Source organism: Delphinapterus leucas, chromosome 16 (assembly GCF_059928025.1).
Source record: "Delphinapterus leucas isolate spDelLeu-1000000601 "Yukka" chromosome 16, BTC_Dleu_Yukka2, whole genome shotgun sequence".
Classification (NCBI taxonomy): domain Eukaryota; kingdom Metazoa; phylum Chordata; class Mammalia; order Artiodactyla; family Monodontidae; genus Delphinapterus; species Delphinapterus leucas.
Window position 1 is genome coordinate 38,962,845 of NC_143144.1, and position 22,122 is coordinate 38,984,966.

At 37.2% G+C, this 22,122-nt stretch overlaps 1 protein-coding gene across 4 annotated transcripts in view; it reads left to right on the forward strand.

Annotated features, from left to right (window-relative positions):
• Positions 1-22,122, forward strand: part of BMPR1A (bone morphogenetic protein receptor type 1A) — a 140,499-nt gene that overhangs the window by 113,399 nt on the left and 4,978 nt on the right. For all 4 annotated transcript variants that reach the window (XM_022562470.3, XM_022562471.3, XM_089897792.1 and 1 more), the window contains 7 exons: positions 1,668-1,770; positions 7,758-7,854; positions 8,019-8,118; positions 12,166-12,310; positions 17,110-17,302; positions 19,641-19,938; positions 21,795-21,970. In XM_022562470.3, coding sequence (XP_022418178.1) covers positions 1,668-1,770; positions 7,758-7,854; positions 8,019-8,118; positions 12,166-12,310; positions 17,110-17,302; positions 19,641-19,938; positions 21,795-21,970 — 1,112 coding nt within the window. The remainder of the gene's footprint in view (positions 1-1,667; positions 1,771-7,757; positions 7,855-8,018; positions 8,119-12,165; positions 12,311-17,109; positions 17,303-19,640; positions 19,939-21,794; positions 21,971-22,122) is intronic.

The following is a 22,122-nucleotide window of genomic DNA, read 5'->3' on the forward strand; positions in this document are numbered from 1 at the left end:
ATTTTTCTACTTAATTTCATGTTAACTAATTAATATTTATATCTATTCCATATTCTTGGGGGACATTGAAGAATTGACTTACTAGCCAAAAAAATTCCCTGAACAACTCAATCTCATCAGTCAATTGTCCCCCTGTTATAAAGGTGTAATAATCAATAATTATTGATTTGTTTTGTACTTCCCTAATAATTTTATGCTCTTTGAATGTGACCAGATATAAAGCCAAAATGTATACATATAAAACACTGAAATTATATGATGGTTCACCATGTCTTAGATTTGTTGTTTGTGCTGGTGGTGGTTGACTTTACTGTGGCAGACTGGGTGATCTGTTGTTAGGGGAGTGAGTGTTCCCTTTGTCACCAAGAGACTTCTTGCCAGACTTCTTGTCTGTAGTTCTTGCTTGATCTGTGTGGGCTATTTGTTAGAGGCTTAGTAACCCAGAGTAAAACTGGGAATCATCAATTATAACAGAATTTCACCTCACACTTAACATTTTCTCATTTCAGAAAATGAATAATTATGCAATATTCTTTTAACTGTAAGCAGTATACTTACTGATATGAACAGTAAGGAGGGACACAAAAAAATCTTTTAGATGTTTCTTCCTACCCATGAAAGCCTAATGAATATATTAGGAGAAAATTCTGGCATACTAGTACTAAAATGATAACTTTTTTTTTAAAGATACTCCCCTCTGGGGTTTTCCAATTTTTTATTTTATTTTATTTTAATTTATTTTTGGTTGCATTGGGTAGTCGTTGCTGTGTGTGGGCTTTCTCTAGTTGTGGCGAGCGGGGGCTACTCTTTGTTGTGGTGCACAGGTTTCTCATTGCGGTGGTTTCACTTGTTGCGGAGCGCGGGCTCTAGGCGCGCGGGCTTCAGTAGTTGTGGCTCACGGGCTTTAGAGCGCAGGCTCAGTAGTTGTGGCACACAGGCTTAGTTGCTCCGCGGCATGTGGGATCTTCCCGGACCAGGGTTCAAACCCATGTCCCCTGCATTGGCAGGTGGTTTCTTAACCACTGCGCCACCAGGGAAGTCCCGATAACATTTTGTTAAATACAAATCCATCTATATAAACTTCTTGAAAATTCAGCTCTTCAAAAGTTCTCCCTTTTTTCCTATCATGTTAAATAAAAAGTGCCTTTCAGGATCTTAGTTAGTCTGGTCTTCCCAAATATACTTTTCTTTGTCATTGAATCTATTTTTATGTTTCACAGGAAAGTTTGTTTTTATTTATTATTGTGTACAGTATGGGAATACTGAAAATCTTATGGATGAAAAGAGATAAAGTTATTTTTAAGTATATTTTTAAACGTTAAGATTATTTACTTTATAAAGTTGTATAAATCATCTTTCTGTGATCACATGACTATGATTAGCAAAGAGAAGTTACATAGTATTTCATATTTGGTGGGACTTGTTTAATAGAAAATCCTTTTCTACCTAACACAGGATTTTTATTAGACCTTTAGGTTTTAGTTCAGATTTGACAATTTTCATTTGCCTTAAAACACGTACGGTTTTGCCAGTAAGTCAAATGTGAATGTAATTCTAATTCAGAACTAAAAGCATCAGATCAGTAACTGGTCACATTCATACTGAGATTTAATTAGTACTTTCCAATGTGAAGTTGGTTTTTGGTTTTTTGGCTTTTTTTCTTTTAGAACTAATGGACATTGCTTTGCCATCATAGAAGAAGATGATCAGGGAGAAACCACGTTGGCTTCAGGGTGTATGAAATATGAAGGATCTGATTTTCAGTGCAAGGTAAGACCTAATTTGAGGCCTATGAAATAAAGAAGGGAGGGACCACAGGAAAAGCGTTGATTCCCCAAGGAGAAGTATGCCTGGTCTGCACATTGCTGTGTGTTCTGGAAGCAAATATATTGGAGGAAGCTTAGCTCTTGCTTCACGTTATATGATTGTGCCAATTGAAATTACAGATTATTTTACTTTAAAATAAGTTTTAAATCATCTTTTTTTTAAATTGTCAAGCCTGTAAAAACTGATACTGTCACACTTATTTCTGGATTATAAAAGTGACTGGAAAGACTTTAAGGTGACAGGTAAATAACCTTTACATCTCTCTGAGACAACTTAGAGACCTTAAGTCCTTGTAAGGAGATCTCAGTGGATCTCAGTTACTTTAACAGCACAGCAAAGGAATCAGAGGATCAGTAATAGTTAATGAACATATTGATGGCTTTGGGTTATAAACCTAATCTCTTCAAAATCCTGTATAGTAATTTTGCCCCAGGGGATCCTTCCAATGTTTTTGAAAACAGCTCCAGAGAGAGCTGTTTGTTAACAAATTTAAGCCTCAGCTATTTTAGAAAATTATTCCAATTAATGAGAAGTTCTCAGGGTTGATAGAAACCACACATGCACGCACGCGAACACACACACATATATACACGCTCGCACATATTGCATCCCATCTGTTTTCTGTTTGCTACACCTCTAGTGACAGGGGCTCATTACCTCCCAAGCCCACCTTTTTCATCTGTAGTAATGACCTGACCTTATCCGTAGAAAGCTTTTCCTCTGAATGACTGCAAGTCTCTCTTCCTTTGTACTTCCTTGGACCATAGAGAACAAATTGATTCCCTTTTTAATATGGTAGCCCTTTACTATGTGAAGAAATTTTTTTTGTACCGCTTTACTCCCCATACCCTATAGTCTTTGCCCAGTGAAAATAGTAGTTCAAAATGACTTCAACGGCCCCTTATAATCGTCAGCTTTAGAGTTACTCACTCTTCAGTTTCTCAATGTAAGATGCAGAATTGACTGTGGTCTGGCCAGAAGAAAAGAAGAAAAAACAAAACAAGAATTAGTAACTCCTTTCCCTTTTCCTAAATGCAGCCAAATCTCCTGTTAGAGGTTTGATTGTCATACCATATTCTTGAAATATATGGAGTTTTCTGTCAGCTGAAATCCCCATGCCTTTCACTCATGCTTCTACTCATCCTTATCTCTTCCATTCTTTATTGGTGCTGTTGGTTTCTTGACACAAACAAGTAGGTTGGGAATGGAATGAGTTTTGTTACACAATTGTCACATACTTGTCTAAGTTAAATTTCATTGTATTAAAATTAATCCGTTGCTCTAATTTGTCAGGATTTGGGGGATGCTGATGTGTTTGTCTCTTCCAGTTTTATGCTCTTTGCATATTTATCAACCACACTACAGTACACTGTTTAATCACTTTAAAATGTTGAAGAAAGACCTCTCTGTGGTTAAAGCACTGAGCTCGACAGTAGCCACCAGTGTCTCGCAGGCCCCCTCAACTAGATGTGTCCCAAATGAATTTATCAATGTAATTCAGTTGTTAAGCTTGACAATCTGTGTTCAGATAGGCATGCTGCCTCTTGCTAGCTGTGGAACTTTGAGCAGGGAGCTTTACTCTCTTAAGTTGTTTTCTCATCAGCAAAGGAGTTCTTATAAGGGTCAAATGAGAGGTAGCATGTATGCAGAGAGTTTAGCACAGCTGGCACATAGTAAGGACTTAGTAAATGTTAGCTTTTACCATATTGATGATGTAACCAAGCAGGCTTTAAACTGGGTTACGCATATACCTGGGTGCACACAGACTACATTACACAAGGATCGCATAGGCACATGGATAGTTTTAAGGGGATCGGTTTACCTATCATGAACTTCCACAGGTTCTATTGCTTAATATTGATCTGCCTGAGACCAGAGCTTCTTAAGCAATTTCTCTTTTCCTTCCTTCCTTTTCACCATCAGCCTTGTCACAGTTTCCAGATTAGTGGCCTGGAATGTAAATACTCAAGTTTCCAAACAGTGTTATAATTCGAAATCTAAGTATCAGTGTGGGGAACTTGGGGATAGCAGATGTATTTGCGTATCTGGTAGTTTTTCATTTTTTGCTTTCAACCAGTTTGCTAGATCATGTAAAATAATTTTTCCTAATAGGATCATTATAGGAGTTTTAGCATACGATTGGAAGGTCTCTAAAGAATTATGGGACAATGGTATAACTAGTTCCTTCCATTATCATCTTTTTGTTTATGTGAACAAAGAATCTTAGTACTGACCCCAAAAAAGGAAAAGATAAAAATAGGATTAAAGTTAATGCCAAACTTTCGCATTCTAGCAATAAGTAATTATCCATGAATTTATGAAGTAGTTTTTTAAAAAGTGTCATTCATCTCATACCTCTCCAATAAAATTTTCTTTTTATATTAGTATTTTAATAAAGATTATAATATATATACAGTTTTGATTAATTTTATACTAATAATAATTGTGATGATAAATCAAACCAAAATGATTTTTTGACTTAAAGACATACTATCACAGGAAATAAAATAGATTATATATGTTTATTTTTCATGTGGAGAATTATTTATCAAGATACATATTACATTAGGACATTTTTTTTAACATCTTTATTGGAGTATTATTGCTTTACAATGGTGTGTTAGTTTCTGCTTTATAACAAAGTGAATCAGCTATACATATACATATATCCCCATATCTCCTCCCTGTTGCGTCTCCCTCCCACCCTCCCTATCTCACCCCTCTAGGTGGTCACAAAGCACCGAGCTGATCTCCCTGTGCTATGCAAGCTGATCTCCCTGTGCTGTGCGGCTGCCTCCCACTAGCTATCTGTTTTACATTTGGTAGTGTATATATGTCTATGCCACTCTCTCACTTCGGCCCGGCTTACGCTTCCCCCTGTCCATGAACATTAGGACATAATTATTGTGGAAAATGTAGAAACGGAATAGGAGCTCAAGGAGCAAAAGGAACACTATAAAATTTTCAATTGTTAAAGAAGCATTTTGACCATTTATTTTTTAAATAATGATAATGAGTATTGAATTGCTATATTATTTAGATTCTACTGAATAGATTTAAGAGTTATTTTAATTTTATTTTAAAATATCATGTGGAATATGCAAGGAATTATCAATACGTTCTTGGCAGCTATTTATGATGAAAAATTTTAGGTGTCAGAGTCTAAAAATGTATGAGGGGATACGTTGTTTTTCAGAATTCATTTAGGGGTTACACAGACAAAACATGTTGACCACCACTTATCTCACTTTTTGTGTATCTTGCTATACCTCGCTCTTAATTTACCTGGCACCTCATCTGAGCAGAACAGCTCTGCTACTTTTACCTAAGCTTTTTCCTCCCAGTGCTTTCACATACTGTCAGGTTTGAATCAAAACAAGTTCAAGTGATAATCACCATGCTTCACCCAGACCTTGATTTTCCCTCACACAATCCAGTCTCTGTAGGTAAATCTGGCTTATTCTGTTTCTTCCAGTAGAATGAATTATTTCTCAGAAACCGCACTGCCATTTCTTGTAATTTGGTTTCAGTTCCTTTATCGTGTACCACTCCCCCTCACCTGCAACCCCCCCATTCAAGCTCACTAAATAAGTTAGAATCTCCTATTTTGTGAATGCCAGGTGAGTTTTTTCCCCACAAGGATTTTTATTGCCCACCTAAATCCAGAGATACAAATGGACTTGGGTGGAGCATGGGAGTAGGGAGTGCAGGAACCGGAAAGGTTGTGTCACCCAACTTCATAATCTAGACACACGTAACTTTTGCCTACCCAGATACATAGTTAACCTACATAAGAAAGATGTGAGTTTCATGTTGCTTGTTCTCAGTGAAGCCACATTGAGTCTTCCAGGAGATTACAAACATTTGTGACTTATTCTAGAATGTCAGCTGGGATCTGTGTCACATTCACTAGAGGAAGAAGAATTAATTTATTGAACATTTACTATTTGCATTTAATATGCTGAGTGCTTGGTATATTTTACCTCATTTTCCCCCAGTTACCCTATAAGGCAGGTATTTTTTATCCTCCGTCTTATAGCAGAGGAAACTAAAGCCCAGAGAGAAGTAAGTTCATTGCTCAGGGTCACAAAGTTAATAAATGGCAAAGCTATGATTTAAGCTATTTGATTCCCAAATCCTTGTTGTTTCCGTAATACTGTGCTGCCCCCAATCTGTTGTTGGCAAAGTCTTTCTTTCCCTTTTAAAAGTAATATAACATTTAGCTATCTAGTTTACAGCACTCCTCGTTTTTAAAATCTTTAAATCATACCACTTTCAGCCTTCTCCCAAGTGCTCTCAACTTCCTGTGATGTAATTCACCTAGCTGAGAAGATGGGAATTCAGACAGAACACAGAAACATTGTAGGGTCTCTGCATACTTCTGGGATACCAATCCCACTTACTAGCGTTTGGTCTGCCTCCTTCATTCCTGCAATCATCCTTGATAGAGAAGACTGGAACAAAACGAGAGTTAAGGAAGTGTTCATTTTCTTTGTCCTCCGTTACCTAGTATTTTGTCGGCAATATTACATCCATCGCTTGGTGGTCTTTCTTCTAGCACTGCCAAAAACCCCTTCCTGATTTTTCTTTACATTTTCTGTCCTGCAAGGCTGAGCTCATTTTGAACTTTAGCCATACTGGGACTATTCTTGGATACTTCACGCTTCTTTTATTCATCTTAGTTGTATACTCTTCATTCCATCCTTCATGTAAGTTTTCTCTAGATCTGGGATATTTTTTTCAGAGTCACCTGTGTAACTTCTGACATGTCTCTCTTTTCTCTTTCTTTTTATGATCATTTAAAAGTAAAAACAATTGTTAGAAAGTTAAAATTTCAGTTAAAATGTAAAACTTGTGCTTTTGGAGGTTTCCAAGTACTCTTGACCCATCTTCTCTTCTCTTATATAATCTCAAGTCCCTTATAGAATCCCATATAGATTCCCCTATGGAATCTCATTTTCACATTTTTAAAGGAATACCTGATTATACCGAGGTTTCTCCTTTCTGCCCATCTGATATTTAAGAATAAGAAGGTTGATTTCTGCTTATATTCTTGCTACTTCTGTGATGACAGACAATTCCTTTCTGTTACTGTTTTGGTCTACAATGGCACTTCTTACAGGTAGTGCTGAAATGTCAGCATTCAAGTTAAGAACTTCTCAAATACTGTACTTTTAATCAAATAAAACTTCACATATAATTTTTGGTATCTGTTCCCATGACTACAGTCTTTCCCTGTGCTCATTTTCTGATGTATTAGGGACACATATCTGGTTGGTGGTCTCCCAAAAACTCTCAGAAATATTGTTTCTATATTTTGACCTTATCCTCACCACGTACACTTCAACTTGCTTCCGTATCAGGTTCATTAGTTTCCACATTGTTATTATAGGCAGCATCAACTGTATCTTCTGCCTACTTGACTACCTTTTCTAACCTGTCATTTCTTTGGCCTAGGACACGCTCCACATTTTAGTCAGATCTTAAGTCTCATCCAACTAAGTCTCAATACTCCTATGAGATCATATTTACCCTGCTAGTTTATCACTGTAATAAAATGTATTACCCATGTTTTTTAGGAAAAGATCTCATGATTTTAAATACTTTTTTACTAAAAACAAATGAATAGTCATATCTTAAGATATGCCAAATTTTGGGTGAAAAATATATATAAACTTTTGTTTATCTGTAATTAAGTTATAGTGTAGTGTTCTAACACATCATCCACATACATACATTCTCCTTAAGAAAAAACATTTTAGAGTCTTTACAACACTATTTCACCATAGATTTAAATTTTTCAATAATCACTTTCACACAAACTTAGCAGGTCCTTTTCACTCACTGAATTATAAACTGTATTTTATGAATATTTTAAAAATTAATTATCAGTTTCGTGTATCAAATTTTTTCTAATTTTCTTCCTTTAGGATTCACCAAAAGCCCAGCTACGCCGGACAATAGAATGTTGTCGGACCAACTTATGTAACCAGTATTTACAACCTACACTGCCCCCTGTTGTTATAGGTAGGTTAGCAGAGAAAAGTGCAATCATGATTCTCAGTAAAATATTTTCTCTGGTTTTAACAATAAGCAAGCTTTCTAGAGTTCAACACTACAAGTTATTTTTTTCCTTTTAAGATGTGATCGAAAGATAATATGTCTTTTTCATTGTTTACTTCCATTATCAGGTCCATTTTTCGATGGCAACATTCGATGGCTGGCTTTGCTCATTTCTATGGCTGTCTGCATAATTGCTATGATCATCTTCTCCAGCTGCTTTTGTTACAAGTAAGATAATTATTTTGATGCAAAATATTTTGTTGACTGTTAGATATAAACAGTTGTTCTTAAAGCCAGTAGGCAGAAACCATTGACACTGAATGTATTTCAGGAACCATTAACTTGTATTTTCTGGTTATCTCCTTTAATTAACTATATTATAGTTTTCTTAAGGGAACAGAAGACCTTACTACTAATCAATTAATTGGACACAACATTATACTTCTTGTTATGTTCATGAGTACTTAAGATTTTCTTATTTATAGAATATTGAACTTTCTTATATCTAAATTTAAAAACCTGTCCCAAGAAATCAACTGTATGTATTATCATTCTTTAGTTATTTGGCAGTTCAGAATTGTTTGCATTTAGTCATGATTTCAGAAGACATTTGCCAGAAGAGCAATAAGAGGAGGGCATAAACTTCAATAATAAAATATTATCTTACTGGCATATGAATAAACAGAGAGATCAGTGGAATTCGTTACTAGACCCATAAGTAGACCCAAGTATATAAAGAAAGTTAGTATATGATAAAGGTAACATTTCAGATCACTGAGGAAAAGTTGGCTTATTCAGTAAATGGATTTGGGAGTGGATAGCTATATGGAAGAAAATGAAGTTGAATCAATTCCGTACACTGAAATAAATTTTAGCCAGGTTGGGGTGCTCGCTCTCCCTTTGTCTCTCTCTCTCTCTCTCTCTCTCTCTCGCTCTCGCTCTCTCTCGCGCTCTTTCTCTCTCTCTCTCTCTCTCTCTCTCTATATAAACTATATATATAAACTGAATTGATTAAAATACTAGAACAAACCTTGGAAGAATTTTTTAAAATAATCTGAGTCTGACACAAAACTTACAAGCAAAAAAACCAAAACCTTAAAATTAAAAAAGAAAAGATTGATGGTGTCAACTACATAAAAATAAAACTTTACTATGTGGTAGAAACCACCATAAATGGTCAGAAGACAGACCAACAGTGAAAAATATCAGCAGCTTATATTACAAAGAGCTGATTTCTCAAATATAAAGAGCTTCTATAAATCAAAAAGAAAAAAATCAATTCAGTGGGAAATTAGGCCCCAAAAAATGAGCATATATTTTACCTAAAGAGAAATACATATGGCTCTTAAAAGAAAAATAAAAAGATGACTTAAGAATACTTATAATATGAAAAATATAAATTAGAATCGTACTGAGATATTTTTTACCCATTATACTGGCAAAGATTCAAATGTTTGATAATAGACTTTTTAGATAAAGAAGTAGATTGAGCATACTTACTTTTGTTGTGCCCCACTAAAACAGCAATAAAGAGTTTTTAACTTTTTTGTCCAACTAGGACAAGGAGACAAGATAACAGCAAAAAGCTGTGGAACCTGTGAAGCTTATGGATGAGTAGTGACTTTGTAGACCTAAGAAATCTGAATCCCAGGCTAGAAAATGAGAAAGACAAACAGCAACCAGTTTATACTGTAAAATTCCCCAAGAAGCTCAATTGGCAGTAGCAGTTATCTATGGTAGTGAAGTTGAGGGGGGCAGTAAAACCAAGAGGATTGCTTGAAAGTCTGTTTTTAGAAAGTCAGATGCTGTATTAGTTGTGCGATACTGCATTAAGAAATCACTCCCAAACTTAGTGGCGTGAAACAGCAGTTATTATCTCTTATTGTTTCTGTGGGTCAGGACTTCAGGAGTGACTTGACTGAGTGGCTCAGATGTCAGCAGAGGCTGCACTCACCTGGAGGCTTGAGTGGAGCTGGTAGATCCCGTTCCAAGATAGCTCGCTTCCGAGGCTCACAAGTTGGCAGGAGACCTTAGTTCCTCTGATGTGAGCCTCTCTACTGAGCTGCCTGCATGAGCTTCCTCACAGCATGAGGCCTGGCTCCCCCGCACCCCCAGAGTGAGTGATCCAGGAGACCAATGTGGAAGCTGCAGTGCTGTTTATGATCTAGACTCAGAAGTGACACCATCACTTCTGCCATATTCTGTTGGTCACAGAGATGAGCTCTGCTTTATGGAAGGGAAGTAAACAAGGCAGGCATACCAGGAGTTGAGAAATTTTGTGGGCCATTTTGGATGCCAAGTACCACAGATGTTGAGATCCCTACTCTTTTTCTGAATAACGATGTGACTTTCCACCATCTCTCTAACAGAAGGCTAGAAGTGTAGTCTCTGAAAAGAACAAAAATGTTCTCAGCTATGGTATCCCATTATTGAGGGTGAGGTATTACAATAAAAATAAGGAGGTAAAGTGAATATTTACATACTAATTTGTGGGCCCCCCTACCCTCCAGAACCCTGCTAACCAAGCATGTTCCCCCTAGATAACATAAGAAGATTGTTCTTGGGGAAAATCCATCTAGCCCAAGAAAAAAGACCTGAGTATTCTGTCTCTAGTAAGTCCGGTGAAATGGCCCAAGCAGGTTGTCTTACAGTGAAACCTGTAATCAGTAAGCCCCAATCGCATACTAATAGCTGCCAATCAGCCAGTGAAGGGCACTGATCCCTGAGAAACAGGAAACAAATGAGGTGAGTCTTGTGATTGCCCAGCTTACTCCCTGAAGAGAGTTTCTGGCTGCGGGACACGGGAAGAACTCAGGTGTGGCCCAGCAGACACTGAATCGAGGAGATACAGCTGAGAGTCTGGGGAGAGAGCAGCAGCTATAGTTCATAGGTACAGAGTACTGGAAAGGAGAGTTTCACAGAGAAAGAACTCCAGACATCTTCAGAACGTTCCCATAGAATATTCAGCTGAATCGTGATCAGTGTGTTCAAGTGAGGAAACCACCTAAGGCTGGGAAAGAACGGCTGAAAAGATTGAAGGAAACAGTATTCAGTGCTCACACAAGGCTGGGGATAGTATCTGTTCCCACCAGCTATGTGACTTGAAAACCTCATAATTCATGGGGTTTTGGTTATAGTACCCAGAAGGGTCTTGCCTCCGTATTGGAGAATAATTAGGCAGCTGTCTGACTTGGGACAAATGATGAGCCTCTGGGCCATGGTTTTCTCTTTTGTAAAATGGAAACAATAGTACTTACCTCTTACGAGTTTAATAAAGATGAAGTAAGTCATAGAATAGTGCCTGACACACACTCAAGATCAATAAAAATGAGCTGTTGTTTTTTTTTAACATGTATCAACATGGGTAAATATGTAATACATAAGGAGTTTTTTAAAGCATGATGTAAAATATTAATATAGCATATGCCATTTGTGTCCAGAGGAACGATGTTGTTTATGAGTATATACTTTTATGGTAAAGGTATAAATACATAGATAGGAAGGATATAACCACCTTCAACATAGTGTTTGTCTCTTAGGAGTAAATGAGGGAAATGGAATTATGAGGGAAATGGCTGCAAATATTTTAATGTTTATTTATTTAAAATATATCTAAAATAAACATAGCATAATGTCAATATTTATTAAATTTAAATGGCTTACACATGGGTGCCAAATAAATTAATCTCTACCTTCCTACATGTTTGAAACATTTCATAATCTGAAAATTTTTTAAAAAGCCTTTGAAAATATTAGAATGAATTAAGTGAACTTATTTGATTTCTTTTCCATAAACTCTTTTTTAAAATGGAAGTATATTTATTGTTCATTTTGATACAAAACTACATGCTTACAAATTCAGATGAAAATACATATGTAAAGTAGAAAGTAAATATTCCTACATTCCCAGCAATAACTATTATATACAACTTGATATATTTCTGATCCTTTTAGACAAGTATAAATACATATAATTTTAAAATGTTTATAGCTAGGATCATACTTTACATGCTGTTTTTTAATCTGTTTTTTTCACTTGCCATTGTACCATGGACATCTTTCCGTTTTAAGATAGTATATATCTCTCTACCTCATAAACTCCATTTCTGGACATTATTTTAACAGAGGATATATTTTTCTATGATAAGGCTAATTTGGATATGAACCCATGTGATGAAGGAAGGATAATAGTGTCAACAACCTCAAGATTTTTCTTACCTTAGAATTTTATAGTTTTAGAATGTTAATGTAGATTATTTTCTGCTTTTTTGAAAGACATTATTGCAAGAGCATCTCAAGCAGACGCCGTTACAATCGTGACCTGGAACAGGATGAAGCATTTATTCCAGTTGGGGAATCATTAAAAGACCTTATTGACCAGTCACAAAGTTCTGGTAGTGGATCTGGACTACCCTTATTGGTAAGCTGAAATGTCATATAAACATGAATGGTTTATTAATACAGAATGTGTTGTCATATGATGGTAGACGGCTTAATAATTACATATTAGGGGACTTTACTAGACACACTTCTTTCCCTTCTTATTTAGAAAGATGGTTACAGTAATGCAAGATGAAATTAGTTAAAATAAGAAATATGAAATAAGAAAAATTGAATAAAGTAAGGTAGAGTCACAAGCAAGGTTAAGAGAGAAAATGTGGTCATGAAGTGCTATGTAAGTGTTAACATAAGCTCACAGGTTTTCTTTGTTTTTTTGTTTTTTTTTTGTGGTACGCGGGCCTCTCACTGTTGTGGCCTCTCCCGTTGCGGAGCACAGGCTCTGGACGTGCAGGCTCAGCGGCCATGGCTCACGGGCCCAGCCGCTACGCGGCATGTGAGATCTTCCCGGACCGGGACACGAACCCGCCTCCCCTGTATTGGCAGGTGGACTGTCAACCACTGTGCCACCAGGAAAGCCCAGCTCACAGGTTTTTAACAGCCAACTTGAGGAATCAGGTGTAAAATACCTTGCATCTGTAAGGTTAAACTGATTGGTTGGGAGAAGTATAACAATTTCAGATTCTGAAATCAAAAGGAAGTTACTCCCACAGATCATCTTCATAGAGAGGATACTTCCCTCAATATAATACTGTGTAACCAAAACACAATTCATAAAAATGATGTTAAAGCGAGTTGTAAATAATTCTAAGAGAATTACATGTATAGAAATACTCAGACTTAGGGGTCAAGGGGACCCTTATAATAAATACTAGATATCTAGATAGATTTTAAATTCTGTGTTTAGTTGGTTTGTTTAAAGTAAATACATTGGTCTCTAATTATAAAATTCATTGAATCAGGTAATTCTGTAATTGAATTGGAAAGGACAGTGCGGACAACATGATTGTCCACATAGAAAATCTCAAAGATGATAACATAAAGCTACAACAACCAATAAGTGAGTTTATCAAGGTCATTGTACAAAAATCATTGAATTTATGTACACTGGCTATAAACAATTAGGGATTAAAATTTTAAAAGCACTATCATTTAAAATACCATGAAAAACGTGAAATATTTTGGAATAAACTTAAAATTTATGTAAGACCTGTACACTTAAAATCAGAAAACATGGGGCTTCCCTGGTGGCGCAGTGGTTGGGAGTCCGCCTGCCGATGCAGGGGACACAGGTTCATGCCCTAGTCCGGGAAGATCCCACATGCCGCAGAGCGGCTAGGCCCGTGAAGCCATGGCTGCTGAGCCTGCGTATCCGGAGCCTGTGCTCCGCAACGGGAGAGACCACAACAGTGAGAGGCCCACGTACCGCAAAAAAAAAAAAAAAAATCAGAAAACATTGCCGAAAGAAATGAACAAAACCCCTAATAAGCGTTAAGGTTTTTAACCTGTTTTTGAATCAGAAGACTCAGTATTAAGATTTCAGTTATCCTAAAACTGATTTATAGTTTCAATTCAACCCAAATCAAAATCAGAGCAAACTTTTGTAGAAATTGATGAGCTTATTCTAACAATTATTTGGAAATGCAGAGGACCTAGAAGAGCCAAAACAATTTTGAAGAAGAAGAATAAAGAGGATTCACTACCTGATTTCTGGGCTTATTGTACAGCTACAGTAGTCAACACTATGTGATCCTGGCATAAGGATAGGTATGTACATCAGTGGAACAGAATACAGTCTAGAGATGGATGCACACATGTGTGATCAGTTGATTTGGATGCCAGAGTAATTCAGTGGGGAAAAGAGTCCATTCAACAAACGGTGCAGGAAAAATTGGGCATCCATTTGCCAAAAGGTGAATCTTGACCCTTATCTCACTCCATATACAAAATTACCTTGAAATGGATTATAGACCTAAATGTAAAAATTAAAGTATAAAACCTTTAAAGGAAAATGTTTTAGAAAATTATTGTGACTTTGAGTAAAGATTTCTTAGGACACAAAAGGCAAGAGTCACTTTAAAAAATGATAAATTGGTCTTTCTTAAAATTTAAAACTTTTCTTATTCAGAAGACACTGTTAAGAAAGTGAAAAAACAAGTCACAGATTGGCAAAGGCGTTCAGATAAAGAATTTGTGTTGCAGAATATATGAAGAATTTTTACAACTCAGGAATGAGACAACCCAATTGTTTAAAAATGGACAAACGATTTGAACAGACACTTGCCCAGAGAAGATGTAAGAATGGCAGATAAGCACATGAAAAGATGCTCAGCATCATCAGGGAAATGCAGATTAAACACAGTGAGATACTACACGTTCACTAGTATGACAAAAACTGAGAATATTAAGTGTGGAAAAGAATATAAATCAGGGCTTCCCTGGTGGCACAGTGGTTAAGAACCTGCCTGCCGATGCAGAGGACACGAGTTCGAGCCCTGGTCCGGGAAGATCCCACATGCTTCGGAGCACCTAAGCCCGTGCACTGCAGCTGCTGAGCCTGCGCTCTAGAGCCCGCGAGCCACAACTACTGAGCCTGTGTGCCACAACTACCGAAGGCCGCACACCTAGAGCCCGTGATCCGCAGCAAGAGAAGCCTGCGCACCACGACGAAGAGTAGCCCGCACTCACCGCAACTAGAGAAAAGCCCGCATGCAGCAACAAAGACCCAATGCAGCCATAAATAAATAAATAAAATAAATCGACTGGAAATCTCATATATTGCTGATTGAAATGCAGAATACAGCTACTTTGGGGAACAGGTTGACAGCTGACTAAAACGTTAAGCATATACTTTTTATACAGTGAAGCAGTCCTTCTGCTAATTGTTTACAGAAGGAATATGCAAACATGTCCATACAAAGACTGACTGTGAATGTTCATAGCAGCTTTATTCATAATAAATTGTAAACAACCCAAAAGTCCATCAGTTGGTAAATGGATAAACAAATGGTGGTACATTCATTGAGTAGAATACTGCTTGTCAGTAAAATGGAACAAACTACTGATGCATGCAATAGCAACACAGGTAAATTTCAAAGTTTTTTTTTTTTTTTAATTTCAAAGTATTTTATGCTGAATGAAAGAAGCTAGATACAGAGGCTACCTATTGTATGTTTCCATTTATGTCATGTTCAAAACTGTAGGGAAAGAAAAGAGATCAGTCATGCCAGGGACTCAAGGTAGGTGGGGAGGTGATTGACTTTCAAGCGGTAAAGGGAACTTTTCTGGGTTATAGAAATGTTCTGTATCTTAATTGTGATGTTGGTGGTTACATAACTGTATACATTTGTCAAAACACAGTTCTCGAAAAGAGTGCATTTTAGTATATGTAAATTAGACCTCAATAATTCTGGCTTTCTAAAATGAGATCACAAAAGGAATTTGTAATAAGTGATACATAAAGTAAGTCAGTTTAGATGCTCATAAAATCTAGCCCATTTTAACTACATTTCCAACCGGGACCTTAGTGTTGTTTTTTTAATTTAGAATGGCAGCTAATGCTTCTGAAAATGAAAGGTAGCAATTTACCTGCCTGTTTCATCCAACAAATATTAATGAAAGCAGTATTGTACTTCAAGTATTGTCCTAAATAAATATCTGTATTCTGTGAGTAGTGGGGGATGGAATTCAAACAAATATGTATATAAATAATAATAAAATTGTAATTGTGATAAGTGCAGCAACTGAGAAATATGTATGTGCTATGAAGGTGTTTAAGAGAGAAACAACACTCTTAAGTAAAGGGAACTGCACATGCAAACAGATTGAGACAGGAATGAGCTTGAGTGAATTCTAAAAATTGAAACAAGGTAAATAAGAGGGGATTAGAGTCAATAATCAGGCAGGAGAGTTAGGCAGGGACCAGATCACGTAGGGTCTTACAGACTGAGTTGAGTATTTTTAACTGTCATTTAGATTTTGCTACATGATAAACCATCCCAAAGCTTAGTGGCTTGAAACAACAAACATTTGTTATTTTTCATGATTCTGTGGGTCTTCTGGGCAGTTCTTTTTCTGAATTTGCTCAGCTAGAGCCAAATGGTATAGTTTATGTACATGGCCAACAGTTGGTATGGTTTTGCTCATTTTGGTCACAGGGTGCCCTAGAATGGCAAGAAAGAGCAAGCTCCAGTGCACAAAGACTTTTCACTTGTTTTACAATTGCTGTTGTTCTTTTGCCCAAAGCAAGTCATGTAGCCAAGCCCAGAGTCTGGAGGAGACTACCCAAGGGTGTGTGTACTGGGAGGGGAATTATATAGTCCACTTTTGCAAACAGTCTGCCACATTGACTAACCTGTTATTTTGTGATTTTAGAATATATTGTACATTGTTTCATCTCCTTTTGAATACAGTACAGTCCTCCCTCAGGATAGACCTCAGGGGTTGGTTCCAGGACCCCTTGTAGATACAAAAACGTACAGATGCTCAGGTCCCTTACAGTCGGCCTTCCACATCCAAGGATGCAGAACAGATATGGAGGCTGACTGTATATATGTTAATCTTCGAATTGGTTGGTTGTATATACCATCCTTTTTTTTTTTTTTTTTTTTTTTTTTTTTGCGGTACGCGGGCCTCTCACTGTTGTGGCCTCTCCCGTTGCGGAGCGCAGGCTCAGCGGCCATGGCTCACGGGCCCAGCTGCCCCACGGCATGTGGGATCTTCCCAGACCGGGGCACGAACCCGTATCCCCTGCATCAGCAGGCAGACTCTTAACCACTGCGCCACCAGGGAAGCCCCATACCATCCTTTTTGATGGGATGGCCTATTAAGCCACGTTTTCAATCTTAATATGTTCTTCTCATTTTACTTTTTACTATGAAGGTTCAGCGAACTATTGCCAAACAGATTCAGATGGTTCGGCAAGTTGGTAAAGGCCGATATGGAGAAGTGTGGATGGGTAAATGGCGTGGTGAGAAAGTGGCAGTCAAAGTGTTTTTTACCACTGAAGAAGCTAGCTGGTTTCGAGAAACGGAAATCTATCAAACCGTGCTAATGCGCCATGAAAACATACTCGGTGAGTACACGTTTGATTTTAGTCAGTTCCATATTCTTCAAGGTTAGTGGGATGCCGGTGGAAGCCTGGCACATGGGCTTTGAAAACATATGTGAGTTCAGTTGTGTGCATTTGGCTAAAGGAAATCTAGTGGAATATACAGTTTAAATACAACCCAGTCCTGAATGGCAACCAACCACTTCCCAGACATGGCTCAGAGATATTTTGGGGTTGGGTTCCAGACCACTGCAATAAAGCATGTCCCACAAATATTTTGGTTTCCAAATGCATATAAAAGTTATGTTTATGCTGTACTGTACTCTATTAAGTGTGCAGTAGCATTATGTCTAGTAAACAACGTACATACCTTAATTTAAAAATACTTTACTGCTAAAAAATGCCGAACAATTACAATAGTAACATCAAAGACCACTGATCACAGATCACCATAACAAATATAATAATAATGAAAAAGTTTGAAGGTTTGTGAGAATTACCAAAATGTGGCACGTGAAGTGAGCAAATGCTGTTTGAAAAACGGCTCCTATAGACTTATGGCAGGAGCTGCCACAGACTTTCAATTTGTTAAAAACCCAGTATCTGTGAAGCTCGGTTAAACAAGGTATGTCTATATTTACTACCCAGCTGAGGAGAAACAGCAGTGAGTTTCAAAGTGGAAGTAATATAGTTTATTGGACTTAGTCATATAGTAACAAAAAACAAGTCTTTTAAAGGTAATTTAAGCAATTTTCTAGGGTAACTTGAACTATATGTACCTTTGCCTGTTGCAGATTAAATCACCCCCCTCCCTCATAAGATGTAGCTTCATTTATTATGTTCTATGCTTAATAGGTCTCTCTCCTCACCCCCATTCACACAGTAGCAAAATAACCTAGGTATGATCTGATCAGTAGGGTACATAAACTCATCTACCTTCCCTGACTTTCTATTCAGGTACTATTTCCTTGCCCTTTAATTTAGAGAGTGCATAACATGTTGCTAAGAGTATAGTTTCCTATACTAATTATATTCGTTTCCTAGGACTGTCCGTAACAGAGTACCACAAACTAGGTGGCTTAAAACAACAGAAACTTAATTCTCTCAGAGTTATGGAGGCCAGAAGTTTAAAATCAAGGTGTTGACAGGGCCATGCTCTCTGAAGGCTCTAGGGGAGGACCCTTCCTTGCCTCTTCCAGATTCTGGTGATTGCCAACTATCTTCGGCATGCCTTGGCCTAGGAGACCACACTCCTATGTCTGTCTTTGTTGGCACATGGCCTTCTTCCTGTGTGTCTGTATCCATATTTCCCTCTTCCTATAAGGATACCAGTCATTGATTTAGGGCCCACTCTAACCTAGTATCACCTCATCTGAACTTGATTGTACCTACAAAGACCTTGTTTCCAAATAAGGTCACATTTATAGGTACCAGGTGGACATGGGGGGGGAACATTATTCAACTCAGCACTCACCTTTTTCTGAAGAGAGGGAGAAGAGAAAGGAGAAAGAAAGGAGGCCAGTATTGTGAACTTGCTTGTCAGTGAGCCAGGCTGAAAAGGAAAATGTGATAAGGCATTGATGGGCAAGTGGGAGTTGGCTTAGTTAGGAGCGAACTCTTAGTTGAACATATTTAACTTTATTATTATTTTATTTTATTTTATTTTTATTTTATTTATTTTTGGCTGTGTTGGGTCTTCGTTGCTGCACACGGACTTTCTCTAGTTGCGGCGAGCGGGGGCTACTCTTCATTGCAGTATGCGGGCTTCTCATTGCAGTGGCTTCTCTTGTTACAGAGCACGGGCTCTAGGCACGCGGGCTTCAGTACTTGTAGCGCGTGGGCTTCAGTAGTTGTGGCTCGCCGGCTCTAGAGCACGGGCTCAGTAGTTATGGTGCACGGGCTTAGATGCTCCGAGGCATGTGGGATCTTCCCGGACCAGGGATCAAACCCATGCCCCCTGAATTGGCAGGCGGATTCTTAACCAGTGCACCACCAGGGAAGCACTAACTTTATTATTTTAATGCGTCCACTTTTCAGTTTGAAATGAAGAGCCTTTTCCACATTCCTTCTTTATAGTTCTTCATCCTTACAGAATCATGTAGATTAATAGCATTTCCCTAGGTTATTATATATGTGATCTTTTTCTTAGTCATATTATCATTTTTATGATTATTAAGATTACTTTAAATTAATTATAGACTTTTAAAAGTTTTGGTAATATATTCAAGAAATTTTGTCAGACAAGTTAAATTTTTGTTACCTGTAGATTATACCTAAGTTATTCTCAGTATCCTAAATGAGCATTCATTATTCTTCCTAGCTACATCTGATAACTAACCTTTTAAATTCCTTAATTGAACAGGTTTTATAGCAGCAGATATTAAAGGTACAGGTTCCTGGACTCAGCTCTATTTGATTACCGATTACCATGAAAACGGATCTCTCTATGATTTCCTGAAATGTGCTACACTAGACACCAGAGCCCTGCTTAAGTTGGCTTATTCAGCTGCCTGTGGTCTGTGCCATCTCCACACAGAAATTTATGGCACTCAAGGAAAGCCTGCAATTGCTCATCGCGACCTAAAGAGCAAAAACATCCTCATCAAGAAAAATGGAAGTTGCTGTATTGCTGACCTGGGCCTTGCTGTTAAATTCAACAGGTGAGTGGTTCTTTACCTATTGTTTTGAAATTATTGTAATCTCCTAAAGATATTTACCTGTTTGTATTTGTATTCAGGCCAGTGGATTTCCAAACATGTATTTGTGCTTATATAATTATATAAATTGGGTTTTGGGGGGGTTTTGTCTTCGTGGGGTTTTTTTTGTTTTGTTTTGTTTTGTTTGCAGTATGTGGGCCTCTCACTGCTGTGGCCTCTCCCGCTGTGGAGCACAGGCTTCAGACGCGCAGGCTCAGTGGCCGTGGGTCGCGGGCCTAGCCGCTCCGCGGCATGTGGGATCCTCCCAGACCGGGGCACGAACCCGTGTCCCCTGCACCGGCAGGCGGACTCCCAGCCACTGCGCCACCAGGGAAGCCCTGTCTTCGTGTTTTGTTGTCATTGTGTTTTCTGTTTTTAACAAAAATTACATCCTATTCTACATAATTCTTGATTTCCTACTTTTTATTGTCTTAGACATCCTTCCGTTTCAGTATATATAGATCTACTTCATTCTTCTTAACAGTGTTAAGGAAAGTTTTCTGTTTTATAGATGTACTATAATTTATTTCATCTGTGACCCAACTGATGAGCATTAAAGTTACCTCCAGTTTATCTCTATTATTTTATAAATGCTTTAATGAATATTGTATTTTATCCGTATATAATATCCTTGAATACTTGTACAAGTACTTCTTCATGATGGATTGCTAGAGAAGGGGCTAAACAGAGAGTATGTACATATTGTTATTAATAGTATGTCGTAGGTTATCCCTTTAGAAAGCGTGCATCAGTTTACACTCCCATAAACAAGATATAAGTATGCCATTTTTTCATCACTACTTGATATTGTCAATATTTTTAAACAATGAGAATATCAGATTTTTAGAAAACCATTTAAATTGTTTTAATGTTATAATTCTGGAATACAGCAGCCATTTCACATTTCAAAACTCATTTCAGGCCATAAAATAGAAGTACTAGTCCATAATAAAGCAAACATTAAAAATTTTTAATCTTCTTCCATCATTTTTACAGTATTCTAATCCTGTTGTTTTTATCAGTGGAGTGTTTATTGGCTCAGATATTCATCAGATGCTAATTTAAGAAAATATAAAATATATTAATCTCTGCCTCAGAGTAGTTTCAGAACCTAATAGATCTGGAGACCTAAAAACAAATCATTCATGTCTTCTAACTCTAAAATTTACTCCAAAAATTGAAAAAAACAATAAACATCATTTCAATATGATTATGTAAACATTACTCACAATAGAACTAAGTTGGTTGGATCCATAAAGAAAAAAAATGTAATCCTAAATCACAAAGGATCACATGAGGATGATAAAAGCAAATGATTCCTCTCAATTAATTTTCACATTCACTTGTTCTGGGATATAATTATGTACCACTTTTTTTATATTCAGTATTGTTCTCTTTCTTAGAGAGGCACAAAACTTGTTTGGTGACAAAACTTGACCTGAACTGATGTGAGGTATTTACTGTCTTTATTTATCCAGCTTAGTGTGAACATTCATACTTAGTTTTTCACTGTGTACTTACTAATGATTTTGATTGAGTACTGCTGCAGACCCTGCTGGAGATTTATATAATATATAGTATATATTTAAAGGGTATATTACTTTTTTAAATCTGAAAGATGCTGAATTTCAAAATACATCTGACCCCAAGGATTTCTGTTAAGGGACTGTAGACATATTAGATAGATAGATAGATCTTTATTTTATTTTGTTATATATATACAGAGAGAGACCCTGACTTTTACAATATGAGACAAAAATAGATGAGAAACGATTTTGTTCTTGGCCCTCAACCTAGACGTTGTCTGTCTTCTGTTTCAGTGATACAAATGAAGTTGATGTACCTTTGAATACTAGGGTGGGTACCAAACGCTACATGGCTCCAGAAGTGCTAGATGAAAGCCTGAATAAAAACCATTTCCAGCCCTACATAATGGCTGACATCTATAGCTTTGGCCTGATTATTTGGGAAATGGCTCGTCGTTGTATCACAGGAGGTAGGAGTTTAGGTAGCATGTTTCTGGTTATGTTTGTATACTCATCATTCAAAAAATAACAGCTCCAGTTGTATAATTTAGATGTCGTGTGTGTCAGGGATCCCCAAGATCAACCCCTCCCCAGTTCTGTGATTTCATTAGGACTCCCAGGA